The sequence below is a fragment of the Orussus abietinus genome, unplaced genomic scaffold, assembly GCF_000612105.2.
Source record: "Orussus abietinus isolate OABI.00-Male unplaced genomic scaffold, Oabi_2.0 scaffold4, whole genome shotgun sequence".
Lineage (NCBI taxonomy): Eukaryota > Metazoa > Arthropoda > Insecta > Hymenoptera > Orussidae > Orussus > Orussus abietinus.
The window spans coordinates 1218857-1231273 of NW_019396014.1; the positions used below are offsets into that span (position 1 = coordinate 1218857).

Genomic DNA, 12417 nt, shown 5'->3' on the forward strand with positions numbered 1-12417 from the left:
ACTTTAAACCGCAGGGTAGCCGCGTTTAGCTCTAAGACCCGACCTCGTCCAATTGGACACGTAGACCACGATTAGTTTCGGCCATTTAGTTCCGATCGACCGGTACCCTTCGTCCATGGACAACCATGATCGGCGTAAAAAGCCCTGCGGACATTTCCCCACGACTTCCGCCTCTACTTCAGGAAAACGCATCTCGTACCTCGACGGAGGTCTTGCCCAGAGTTAAAAAAAATACGTCCAACATACCCAGGACGGCTGAAAATCGAACATGCAGATCCTTAAGGTGATATATGTACAATGGCGGACATGAATGTCTCCCTTGCAGATACGGCATCGCCTGTGCAGAATGGGAGGGCATTGATGTCTCCCAGTGTACATACCAAAAAGCGAAAATATTTATAAACCTTTCCTTTAAACCGAGTGCACCGAATTATTGGAAACTTCACATTAAATATCATTTTTCAAAAAGGAAATATCTTCTTTTGGTTTTTGTCTGAGATAAATGCATCATTTTTCTTTTTTTTAGACAAAATGAAATTCCACAAGCAGCGCGTTCTTAGAGCCTCCATAATCGCGTGTTAGAGTTTCGGATAGTTCGGTGGACCCAGTTTGGTTGATAAATATGTTAACTTTTTGGGTACTTATATGTTACCTTAACGGCAGAGATGCGTTTTCCGACGCCTGTAGGTACCCGAATCTCGTGCCGGAAAGGAGGGTCCGAGCCTGCCGTGCGTGGGCCAGATAAAAGGAGCGGCACGCCGAGGGGGAGGTGGGGAGTCGAGTCCTGCGGACGTCGCGCGTCCCGGAAAAGAAGAAGCGAGAAGAAGCGAGAGGAAGCGAGAGGAAGCGGACGCGAAGGGACGGAGAGCGTCTGGCTCGGGTGACGCGCTCGCCTTTCTCGAGGCGGCGCAATCGGCCGCGTTACTCTCTCCGCGTGGAGCGACGCGCCGGGGCCCGGGCGCGGGCGCGAGTGGGGCGCGCGGCCCCGACAAAGAGAGGCAAGAGCGGGAACCGCCGTTCCTCCGAAGCCGGGGTCTCGGCAACGGTCATTTATCCCCTTCTCGAGGAGGCCGGGCCCGTCAGTCGACGTTCACCGGGCGAGCGGCGCGCTCGCGACATATCGGACAGCTTTCGCTGCTCTCGCCGATCCGAAGGTTACCGAGTGGCGCCAATCGGTCCGGTCGGTCGCGTCGTCGAGACCGTCCCCGCCGTCCGGGGGTCGTCCCTCGAGAGGGAGGCGAGGCGTCGCCGGGAGGGGACAGCGAGGCCCGGCGAGGGAGAGAGCGATGACTCTCTCCGACCCCGGCGGAGACGCGAGGGCCCCGCCGACGCTCTTCTAGCACCGAGAGGACCCCGACATGGCGCTGGCCAACTTCAGCCTGCCGTATCAGGCCACTCCGTCCCCGTTCCTGTTCCAGAGCCACCGAGCGCCGGAAGCCTTCGGCCCGAGCCCCGACCCGGGGCGCTCGGCCCCCCTGGCCTACGACGACGAGGGCAACGACGAGGAGTCCTACGACAGTCGGCCCTATTCCGCCCCGGCTTATTACAGGCAGAGGCAGGCTCACCGAGCGAGGCCTCTTCCTCAGGCCTCTTCCGCGAGAACGGAGACGCGGTTTCCCCCGGGACTCGGTTCCGGGGACTTCGAGAGGACTCAGCCTCGCCGGCAGCCCGATCGTTTCCGGGAGCCCCTGCCACCGCGGGAACAGCTTCATCCGCAGCAACAGACGCAGCAACCGCTGCAGCAGTTGCAGCAGCAACAGAGGGCCGTCGAGACCCCCCGCGACGACTACCCCGGGAGACCCGATGGGTGAGCGCATTCCGGACGATGCCTTCCCTTTTCCTTCGAGCTTAGGCTGTATCTCATGCAGTAGACAAAATTGCTTCGAGATGCGTTTAATTCATGTTTCCGGGGGTACATGTATATTGGGCACATCCAGAGAGAATAGTAACAATTGTTATCAAACGAGCCGGGAAATAGACGCGTATCCCTGAGAAGGATGATATACAGGCACGATTTGTAAAGTTGTTATCAATTTTTGCAGAGGCACCGAGGAAGAGACTTATCGAACCGAAGAGGTATTTCTCGTTAATTCGGGAATCGCTGAAATAAATTCGAATAAATCGTCGGAATTTCGAGGAAACGTTCCATTCGGTTTATTCCAGTTTATTCCAATCGAATCTAATGATTCATTGAACTGACAAAGTATTCCTTTGGTTCGGTGGTATTTCTTTTTCTTTTTCTCTCTCAGGGTGGGCGTCGAATTTCTTTTACGGACTACCGCCTATTTCGGAATTAATTTTACCTCGATGCAGGCGCTCGTTAGTATTATCTTCGTTATCATTGTACGGGGAAATACGCGTAGGAAATTTTTGGATGTTAGGTACCGATCGAGAATTCCAGAGAGCGACCAATTAGCGGAGGACGTTCTTCCTCGGGCGATTGTTCATTAATGTATCGGAAAATCGACGGGCAATGGTCAATGTCAATAGTCGAGGTAGGCTGGCCAGGGTGGCGAGGAATAAATGTCGTGGTTTTTTAGACCGTCGTCTGAAATTCGACCTTAAAGTATGTTTGGCCAGTTGCGCAACGGACGAGTGTAAGTAAGTTGTCATTAACGGCGAGGTAGCCTCGACGCAAGGTGTAACACCGTGTAACCCGTGAAAACGGGATTCGGTGAAACTGCACATAGATGACATAAAGTCGAGTGCAGTTTCACCGAAATATTCCGCAACGGAGGGAATCCCCCCGGAGAAAGTGCCGGGACGATTATTCCCACCTTCGGGGATTTCGCCGTGGCGCGGAACTCCCATGCCGGCGAGAAGTCCCCGAGGAATCCTTGAAAAGTCCCCGGGATTTGTTAATCGATCGTCGAGGTAGTTTCTACAATGTAAGAGGCGAAATATAGGTATTTTAAATATCATCGTCTTTCAGGTACACCCGGGTCAACGGTGCCGGGTACGGCGGACCCGACGCCAAGACGTCGGTGCACGCCGTCCTCGACTACGACGCCGACGGGGAAGGCGACGCTGAGTTCGAGGACTACCTCGAGGACAACAACCGAGGGGTGCCAAGGGGTGCCCACGTGACCCCTATCCAGGGTCCCATATTCCTAAAGAACGGCACGGTGCCCGTGGTGCCGCTTTTCTCCTATCCCCAGCTCAACAATGGGACCTTCGTCCAGATCCCAGTGAGTCGGGGAAACCTCGGACACGCGAAAGTAGGAACGGCTCTCGGGTCGCTACCGGGAAATACCTGTAAAATGACGGCATAATAACGGCCAGGTCGTAAAAGCGGTAAGGCGGTTCGAGTCGGGCCCAGGGTGTGTCAGACTTGGGCAGCGCGTCGAAAGGAGTGCAACGCGCTCTGGTACAGATTAAGTCTCGATAACCGTAACGCGTCGTGCTCACGTATACCGAGCACCGAAGCTTGGCCCGTGCTCGGTGACACGCCCGAGCCGATGATTTATATCGTTGACCTCGGCTATCGCCGTGGTATGCGGACCCGATCGGTCAGGCGCGCGCACGCACCCGCCCACGCACCCTGGGACACCGAGAGATAATTTCTTGCCCCTTCTCGTAGATCCTATGGACAGCCCTTTCCGTGGCGCTGGGGGTCGAGCTCAGGGGCGACCTGGTCAGAGGGGCGCCCTGCATCAAGAGGTACCACCAGCTGTTCTGTCCGACCGCTGGGAACACCTACCCCATGTCAGTAGAGAGACCGGATGCCTTCCTAAATCGGAACGGTTCGGTAGGAATTAAAGAATCGTTCCTTCCGTTGGTTCCAGAGAACGGATAGAGAGGTTCATCGACGAGAACAAGGCCCTGATGCGCAGGATGTACGGGGACTTCGAAATGAGCGAAGGGGAACCGCCACCTCCTCGCGACCCTGGGGCGAGTCGCCGTCGCAGGGACTCGTCGTCGGGGCCTTCGAAGCACGACCTCCCTGACGGTGGTCCCGGGTCGGGGAGAGGTCACCAGGGGAGCGGGGATTCCTACTTTGGACACGGGAGGTCGACCAGACAGGCCCATGGAAGTGGACCAACCCCGGCCAACGGGCCCAACTCCGCCAACGCGAAGCGGACGGGCAGGTACGTACTTTGGTGGACAAGTAGATTGGTAGATTAGTAGATTAGTAAATCGGTAAATTAGTAAATCATGGCGCGACCAAATTCGAGCCTCAGAGGTGGTTATGGATTTTCAGGGTCGACGCCTGCGAATCCAAGGTGGAGATCGTCACTCCCTATTGGGCCAGCAACAGCGCCGGCAAGATCAGGGCCATCGTGAACACCCAGCATTTCGAGCAGGCCATTCATCAGGAAGTGTGCTCGTGAGTTTTGCGACAGAGTGGGTGGTGGACCCTGGGATTTGTCTAATCGGATGTGGAACCAATTCGCAGGAAGACGCAGACCAATCGGTGCAACGGTGACTGCGGGTGCGAGCAGAAGTACAAGTGGCACCGACTGCTGGCCTACGACCCCGACAACGACTGCAAAGGCATCTTCATGGACTGGTTCCTCTTCCCCTCCTGCTGCGTCTGCAGATGCGAACCCACCAGCGGCAAGTTCGCGACATCCAGCTCCTCCACATACAAGAGCAATCCCTGAGCAGGGTCTCAGCTCCACCTGGACGTTAGAGTTCTCCTGTGCCAGGAGACGGTGCCAGCGGAAAGCGACCGCGCGTTCCCTGTAATCCGGATCCGGAATCCGGGCCGCGGACCGAGACCGGACGCGCCGAAAATGAAGGGAACTACACCGAGCAGAAATAAAGTCAACGTTCTTGCCGCTAAATGCGTTTTCCCTTCATTTTCTCAGTCCCCGTGCTACCGTGCTCGTCTAGGATAGTACTCTTAAGGGGATTCGACGATTGGTTAAGGTCACCCGAAGACTCCTTCGTGGGTTAGTAAATCGGATTCTGATTTAATCCTGGAACCTGGTGAAGAAACATCTCAGAGGCGTTATTCATTTCGCAAGGTGTACCCCGATGCGAACGTAGCTTTTGCGCATACCCTACGCGCCGTGGACGGATTCCCGGTGAACTAGGTTTCTTGCGTTAAGTTTTATAGGAGGGTCGGCGGCGAAGGGTCCGACCGGGCCGGTCTACCTCGTCGTCGTGGCCGCGCTCGCGAGGATCAGGCCGATCGCGGCGAATCCTAGTAATCCCTTGGCGGATAATCCGGACAAGCTGGTCGCCGAATTGCAGAGATCCGTTCGGCAGATGTGACAGGACTCTATCGTGATGTAGCTGGCCGACACGACCGGCGTGCAGGGCCCGTCGACGATGTCCCTCTCGTCAGGGTTTGGAATCGCACAGGCTCTCACGATGACGCGTTCTCCGTGTACTGGAAAGAAAAGACTCGTTGTCTTGTAAAACTGTCGCCTGAAACGCGATGCAATTGTTATAAACGTTCCAGGGAACTCCCCGGAGCGTGACGCGCGCGCCGATGCGAGACGTCCGCCGCGGCTCGGCCGCATGTCGGACGCACGTGGCCGCCGAGTATCCTTACCCTCGTAAAGCGTGTCCACCGGGACCAGTTTCGCCACGGTTGTTTTAATTGGACGCACCAGGATTGACGCAACGCAAGGTTCCCTCGTTATCGAGACGGCGGTTTCGAAACCGGCCCTAAATATCATTTAATCTCGGGGCCGATTCCTCCGTCGATTCCTTTCGAATGTGTCTAATGACGCTCGGCGACATCCGGTTGGGAAACTACCCGGTCGTTTAATCTCGGATTTGCGAACCGATGCGCGCCGATGAAAGCGTAGAAAGTCAAATTCGACGACTTTCTAAAGGCCGGTCCGTTCCTAGCGGCGTATTATGGACGATGGTACGACCTGTCGCAAGATGCGCCGGATTTAAATTCCCACTCTACCGCGCTCGGGTCGTCTTTTCGGGCGCCCTCGGTCGGTATGGCAGATTCGACTATGCGGCCCCAGGGAACGCTCTTAGCCTCGAGCCGGTAATTAATTTCGCGGCGAACGCGTCCCCGGGTATCACGCGATTTGATCGATGACGAATACCGTGCCGCCCGGGGAAATAGTGCACCGAGGCGCGACTTACGTAAACTCGCGTCCAAGGTTCCGGAAGAGCCGGTGGCGTCGCAAATCGCGGACGGAACTGCGTACGTAACCGCGAACGTGCGTTTTTCCATAGGCGGGCGCGGCCTGACCTTCCGTGCTCTCGCGTTCGGTAATTATCGTAAGGTCGGCTAGGTGCGACTCTGGGGCGCTCGTCCGAGAAGCGGAAATTAATGCGAAAACCCGATATAAATATTTTTTTTTACATATCCTGGTAGGAGTTCGATGTTCTTTATTCTCAACATTTTATCGAATTTTCCGCTGGAATCGTTATTAAAGGGTTTACGAGATTTTTATCGTACCAACAGAATCGTCGAGCTGGGTGCGACTCTGGGGCGCTCGTCCTAGAAGTGGCAAATAATGCGAAAACCCGATATAAATATTTTTTTTTACATATCCTGGTAGGAGTTCGATATTCTTTATTTTCAACATTTTATCGGATTTTCCGCTGTAATCGTTCTTAAAGGCTTTACGAGTTTTTTTATCACACCGACAGAATCGTCGAGCTAGGTGCGACTCTAGGCGCTCATAAAAAAGACTGGTAACTAACGCCAAAACCCGATATTAATATCTTTATTATCTCCTGATAAGAGTTTTTGACGCCGTTTATTTCCGAAATTTTATCGATTTTCCCACCGTAATCGTTCCCAGGGGCGTTGCGAGTTTCCTATCGATCCGACCCCTCCCTCGTTCGTTCGCACTGCGCTGACAAATTTCGACCTTCTAATGTAACTTCGATGTAATTTCCTTTCATTGTAGAAATTGGGGTCGCTCACGCGCATCATTTTATACCACTCGGAAGATAATCGATGGCTTTAGAAACCTTGTACTCACCTCGCTGCACGATCTTGCGACACACTGCTTTTTCGTAAGGGTAGGGGTGCTGGGCGAAGGTCGTTTCGCAGTCCCGGGTATGGAACAGACTGTGGTGTTCCGTGTTGTTCATTGGGTCTCCGCAAACGGAGTTCATGTCCGAAGAGCACTGCCAGCATCGTAAACTCGAACCTGGTCACGGAGGATACGATATAGTCTCGAGTTAGGCGAAAGGAAACGTCGTAGTTTTTGCCAGAATTTAATGATTCCCTGATTCATCAATATCCGTAATGGTTGAACTTCTTATCCCATAGCCGCAATCCGAAAAAAAAAATGTGGAGGAAATTAAGTTGAAAGGACCGCCTTATCAAGAACACATATACGTATTTTTTTTAATTGGAAAATCCATATATATGGAAAGAGAACGAGAGCTTTTGGCGGAATTTATCGAGTAATAGCATTTCATATATCGGAGTGACCCTCGGAAAGGGTAATTCTATTTTTTTCCGAAACCCTTTTGTACTCGGAAGTTGAAAGGGAGATTATTACACCCAAGGACCACGATATGGAAAGAATTAGCGGATTAACCTCGATGGGGAACGCGGAGTGTCATTTTTAAAAATAGACGCGATATCTCATCGCACCGGAGTATATTTACGAGTTGGTCATACAAAACGTACCGCAGCGAGGTGCGTCTATATGTCTATATGTCTAAAGGAGGAGTTAAAAATTCAACGAAGTTGGCACTTCTAGGAAACTCATTTGCAAATTGGTTTTAAAGATCTCGACGACGCGATGTATCGACGCACTGGGCGAAAATGGTATTAAACATTATGACAAGAGGTGTGAAATAGACGCTACTCCCCGAAAAGGGTACGATACCCAACAGCAGTTTGCAATTACGACATGCAATTTTAGTCTGTTATCACAGCGGCGTATAATTGAAATAAACGATATATTACGTCGAATTATTACCATTCCATAAAATCGTTAAAAATTTGCCAGCATTCTCTTAATATATTATTAAAAAATTATCAACAATACGTAATACGATATATTATACATTAAATGTCGGGAAAGAAATTTCCAATGATTATATTGTTACGGAGTCTTGTTTGATGGGATCTAACTGTGTATGTGTATTTATGGAGATTTACGTTAATAGTGCAGGTATTTGTTTCAGGGCGAAGAAAAAATGCTGCGTGCAAATTGTATGTGTATTTTATGCGCCTGAGTAGTGATTAGAAGAAAATGGCGCGAGGTTCGATATTTTCGACATGGCATTTTCGTTTTTCCTTAACAAAACTGCAAGTTTTCATGGAAGAGGAAAAAGAATCCTTCATTCATTCGGTATTCCTCCATGTGTAGAATGAGCCCTAAAAATGAATAAAAAAGCTGATCGGTGAAATACATTTTGAGATACCCTGGTCACCGCGAGAAGAAAAAAGACCTTTTCAGAGAATTGCTGTACCTTGGCAATTTTTAAATACATCCCGACAAAGAAACATGATGCATTAAGTTCAATAATTGTACCACGAAATCACGCTCTGTATTGGCTTAATATATCCATTTTAGTTACGAAAGAAAATTCCTCAACTTCGTGTATGACAACTGCATACAACCCCTTAACCTGTTAACTGCGTTCCTCGGGTATACACGTCGGTAAGCCATAACATTACAGTATGTTTTGCAGTTACAGATTAAAGGGAAACTAACCCGAGTCGAAAAACCAAAATAAAAAGAAGAAGAAGAAATGATAATTCGTTAGAAAAGTAGATGGGCTTACCCCTCGTGGCTAAGGCTGCGAGAACCAAAATGGCGAGCGTCCAGGCCGCGTCCCCTCGCGCCATTTCGGCGTGTTTTTTTCAGGTTGTCCTGGAGATTTTTCCGCACAAAACCGTAAGAAACTTCTTTTCGGAGGTCCGTGGAGCTCCGTGAGCTCGGGCGCGTATTCTCCCAGCTTCTTTCGATGACATAGACTATTATAGCGTTATGCTCGAGCCCGGCGGCAGCGGCGGAGGTGGCGGAGGCGGCGAACATAACCCCACTCTTGAGAGCGTGTAGAAGCCAGACGATTCGAGAGCGCATCCTTAAGTATACACGCGTGATTACGATTGCAATTACGTTGCCTCCGTGAGTAATGCGATGGGATCCAGCGGACAAATTGCGCGGCCAAGACTCGATCGAGTGAGTAAAAAATTGATATAGATGAGGGGAGGATGTATTTTTTATCTCATTCCTTCCAGTCTTCTCGACTGATTACTCATTGTCGTGCATCATACGGGTAATTATGTCCGCTTACGGCCGCGGTTAGGAAGATTCCGGGAATAACGCACCTTGAATATGGTAAAATAAATTCAATGGAGTCACCGCTATCGAGAAGAGACAGGGATTATTACCAATTTTAATTAAAAAAAAAAAAAAGAAGAAAGAAACTGTACCAAATATTGGAGCTTAATGAGTACATTTTCTGTTTAAGTGTAGCCGGAAATTTTCCAGGAGAAATAGAAATCGGAATAGCAGACCTACAGTGGATCCCCGTTTCTCCGATCGTCGTTGACTTCTCGGTCATCCTTAAACATCGCCCTAGAGAAAAAGGAAATGGCCAATTAAGCTGTAAACAGAGTCATTATAAACCGCACGGTAAGCAAGGCCCTCCTTGACTTTCGTCCTCTCTTCGGTTGGCTCTTGATCTTGCACTCTTTTTATTCTAGATCGTTGGAGAGTGGTCGTGTGGACAAACCGTACCATGTATGTACCAATCGTAAATACCCCTCCGAATCTGTATAGAAAATATCGTTCCTTGTAAGAAACTCTTTTTTCATAATTACTCTTCCGTGCAGATGATCCTTGTCGATCGAGCTCGGCAGGATGTCGGAGGGGACGGATCGGAAGAATCGGACCCTCGACGGAGGTCCGCGACGTCGCTGAGGAGCTCGGCTTCCTCGTGCGGGCATTTAAGTGCGAACAATTAGACACGTAAGTTTAATCCTCGCTTAATTCGTAGGTGGGCGGTAGCCACTCTAGGAGCCCTCGAGTTTCTGGGTAGCCGGAGTGTCCGAGCTGCGGTCACGACGTCGGGCTCTTCGGATGGTAAGGGCAACGCTTAGTAAGGCCTCCGGCTCGTTAGGGGAAACGGGTGCGGTCGAGTCGCGGCCGAGTCGCGGCGAGGTCGCGGATGCATTTGACCCCGGCGACGTAACCAAATTGACTCGGTGGGTTTGACCTCGTTCCTCCGCAAGACTCGGACTTCTGGCGGTGGTAAAATCGTGATAGGGACCTCATTCGGATATTCTTCGCATAGAAATACATTACCATGAAAAACCTCGCATTGTCGCGAGGTCGCGTTCATTGGTCAACATTTAAGTTTTGGATGAAATCGTCAATTCCGCACGCGAATGTTGATAGTATGAACTCAAAAATTGGGCCCGAGGAGGAATCGAAGGACACTCATCGAACGAGGTACGTTTAAGCTTGTTCATTTGTGTGATTTATTTCCTCTTAGAGGGAGAGATCGATCCTCGAATTATGACGTTTTGACGACTTCTGGCGGTGGTAAAATCGCGACAGGGATCCGACTTTCGAGTTCATTCATATTTCCTTCGCATAGAAATATATTCCCATGAAAAACCTCACACTGTCGCGTTCATTGGTCACCATTTCGAAGTCTTGGATGAAATCGTCAATTCCGCACGCGAATGTTGATAGTATGAACTCAAAAATTGGGCCCGAGGAGGAATCGAAGGACACTCATCGAACGAGGTACGTTTAAGCTTGTTCATTTGTGTGATTTATTTCCTCTTAGAGGGAGAGATTCTAGCTTTACTTCCTTCCGGTAGGAGCGATCGACCCCCGAGAAGTTTATTGTATGTATATGTATTGTTACGATGTTTCTACCGGTAGGAGAGGATCGCCAGAAAAATCATCGAAATCGCAGGAATGGCTGGAACGACGGAGGCATCCGGCGAGCCGTTGCAGGCGTCCCCTCCGCAGAAGAAGCACTCGACCTCGGCTTCCGGAAAGCGTTCCCGGAAGTGGCAGTAGTTTGCGGCCCTGGACGCCGGGACGCATCCCCTCACGGTCGTCAGGACGTTCCTGTCTGCTCGAAGACGAGGAAAGAAAAAGGTACGTCTTAGTTTTCTGGCAACCGCGTTTGTTTCGATTTTTCTATACTTTCATCGTGGTGTAACTTTCAGCTCGCTCGGCTCTTAAGTTGCCGAAAGTCCAACGGGAACAAGTGGAGAAGGAGCACACGAAATGTCACGAATCCAACGAAACGGGACGAGAGTCTACTAGTGAGAAACTACGTCGGAAATAAGGTAATGCAAACATACACGATGCGTAACGCATTGTATTATCTGCACGAATTGCTAGCGCACGAATGAACATTTCCTCTCTGGACACCTTTAGGCACTTTTCAGTTGAACGGTATGCCAGCTAATTCGGTACTACACATGGCTAAATAGCGAGAAACGCTTATAAAAGCTACTACTTATTCGTAGTCGATCCTTATTACAATAATACACGGTTGATTCGTTCGAGCTTTCTCTTGGTTCCGTTGTACCTTGAAACGGTGCTTTTCGAGACGAGGATCTCTCTTCTTCCGAGACATCTCGGACCCTGGATCGCGGGTTGCGACGTTACAGAAACCGCGATATGCTCCTCGTGAGACATCCCGGAGAGAAATCTCGCTAAATATCGGGCCGAAGGCTCTTTTAGCGTGCCGCTTTAGAAAATTCGTAGGAGTGAAATAAGCGCGGAGTGCCGTCTCGCTCCTAGAGGCCCCGTTCGCAAGGCGCGTTTTTCAAATGCCCGCAATGGCACGGTGACATTACATCTCATTGTCAGTTAATACAATGGCTTAGCTGTGTTCCATTTACGAGAAAACGCGCGTTTTATTCGTGAGACCGCGCATTTGCGAGGAGAATATATGGCGCTATGTTAACGAGCGTTTGAAATCGCACCGGGTGAACGAGCCTCGATCCACGGGACACCTCCACGTGGTTCCTCTCGCTACCTGACGCTACCTGACGCTCTTCGAGTACCTCTCTCGGTGAACATATACGCACAGAAGACGCGGCTCTTGAGGCACAGGTGGCTCCCGACCTGGGGACACGCGTGGAGGTCCTCGGAGGTGGGCGCGTAGGGGTCGTTGCATTCGGTCTTGGGTCCATCCTCGAGATCGAGGTTGCACCGATAGCATCGGATTTCCCCGGCGTCGACGGCGACGTAGCGGTCTGTCGACACAAGCGGGGGCGTATCAGCGTCCCAGGACCATCGGGGAACGCTTCTCCCCTCTACTCACCGATCTCGCCTAGGGAAGCCAGGACCACGAAGAGCAGGAGGAGAGGCATGCCCACGTGGAGGATGGCGACGATCGCGACGATCACGATCTCGAGGCTGAGACGGTGTTTCCGGACCCGGCCCACCTCCGTGCACCGCGCGGTACTATCTTATCGGGTGATAACGAGATCTACGCGGAGAAGAGTGCCCTGCATTTAGACGTAAGGAGCGGGAAACGATACGGGGG

At 51.2% G+C, this 12417-nt stretch overlaps 3 protein-coding genes and 1 long non-coding RNA gene across 5 annotated transcripts; 2 read left to right on the plus strand and 2 right to left on the minus strand.

The window, feature by feature from the left end:
• Nucleotides 1–498: 498 nt before the first annotated feature.
• On the plus strand, nucleotides 499–4771 carry LOC105695690 (protein spaetzle 3). The gene is made up of 6 exons (XM_012417488.2): nucleotides 499–1807; nucleotides 2933–3188; nucleotides 3581–3705; nucleotides 3786–4088; nucleotides 4202–4327; nucleotides 4397–4771. Exons 1-6 carry the CDS (start codon nucleotides 1359–1361, stop codon nucleotides 4602–4604), a joined length of 1467 nt encoding a protein of 488 aa, XP_012272911.1. The 5' UTR covers nucleotides 499–1358; the 3' UTR covers nucleotides 4605–4771.
• A 121-nt stretch (nucleotides 4772–4892) lies between these two features.
• On the minus strand, nucleotides 4893–8877 carry LOC105695693. Its single transcript, XM_012417490.1, has 3 exons — nucleotides 8674–8877; nucleotides 6909–7079; nucleotides 4893–5338 (listed from the first exon to the last, which is right to left on the minus strand). Exons 1-3 carry the CDS (start codon nucleotides 8735–8737, stop codon nucleotides 5097–5099), a joined length of 477 nt encoding a protein of 158 aa, XP_012272913.1. The 5' UTR covers nucleotides 8738–8877; the 3' UTR covers nucleotides 4893–5096.
• A 125-nt stretch (nucleotides 8878–9002) lies between these two features.
• Nucleotides 9003–11728, plus strand: LOC105695695. Of its 2 annotated transcripts, XR_001103658.2 has the most exons (6): nucleotides 9003–9074; nucleotides 9372–9530; nucleotides 9602–9638; nucleotides 9731–9866; nucleotides 10791–11012; nucleotides 11084–11728. It is a non-coding gene; the product is annotated as an uncharacterized LOC105695695 (long non-coding RNA). The 2 variants fall into 2 exon arrangements; XR_001103657.2 differs by having other exon boundaries at nucleotides 9063–9530.
• On the minus strand, nucleotides 10655–12324 carry LOC105695694. The gene is made up of 3 exons (XM_012417493.2): nucleotides 12193–12324; nucleotides 11957–12124; nucleotides 10655–10986 (listed from the first exon to the last, which is right to left on the minus strand). Exons 1-3 carry the CDS (start codon nucleotides 12239–12241, stop codon nucleotides 10781–10783), a joined length of 423 nt encoding a protein of 140 aa, XP_012272916.1. The 5' UTR covers nucleotides 12242–12324; the 3' UTR covers nucleotides 10655–10780.
• Between the last annotated feature and the right edge of the window lie 93 nt (nucleotides 12325–12417).

Excerpts from the sequence above, each read along its gene's own strand:
- LOC105695690 (XM_012417488.2), top strand. The coding sequence starts at position 1,359 with ATGGCGCTGGCCAACTTCAGCCTGCCGTATCAGGCCACTCCGTCCCCG. Across the intron at positions 3,706-3,785 it reads GCTGGGAACACCTACCCCAT|AGAACGGATAGAGAGGTTCA; the intron begins GTCAGTAGAGAG and ends CGTTGGTTCCAG. Across the intron at positions 4,089-4,201 it reads AACGCGAAGCGGACGGGCAG|GGTCGACGCCTGCGAATCCA; the intron begins GTACGTACTTTG and ends ATGGATTTTCAG.
- LOC105695693 (XM_012417490.1), bottom strand. The coding sequence starts at position 8,737 with ATGGCGCGAGGGGACGCGGCCTGGACGCTCGCCATTTTGGTTCTCGCA. Across the intron at positions 7,080-8,673 it reads CGCAGCCTTAGCCACGAGGG|GTTCGAGTTTACGATGCTGG; the intron begins GTAAGCCCATCT and ends CTCCGTGACCAG. Across the intron at positions 5,339-6,908 it reads TCGCAAGATCGTGCAGCGAG|TACACGGAGAACGCGTCATC; the intron begins GTGAGTACAAGG and ends TTTTCTTTCCAG.
- LOC105695694 (XM_012417493.2), bottom strand. The coding sequence starts at position 12,241 with ATGCCTCTCCTCCTGCTCTTCGTGGTCCTGGCTTCCCTAGGCGAGATC. Across the intron at positions 12,125-12,192 it reads GGCTTCCCTAGGCGAGATCG|ACCGCTACGTCGCCGTCGAC; the intron begins GTGAGTAGAGGG and ends TTGTGTCGACAG. Across the intron at positions 10,987-11,956 it reads CCTCAAGAGCCGCGTCTTCT|ACAGGAACGTCCTGACGACC; the intron begins GTGCGTATATGT and ends GTCTTCGAGCAG.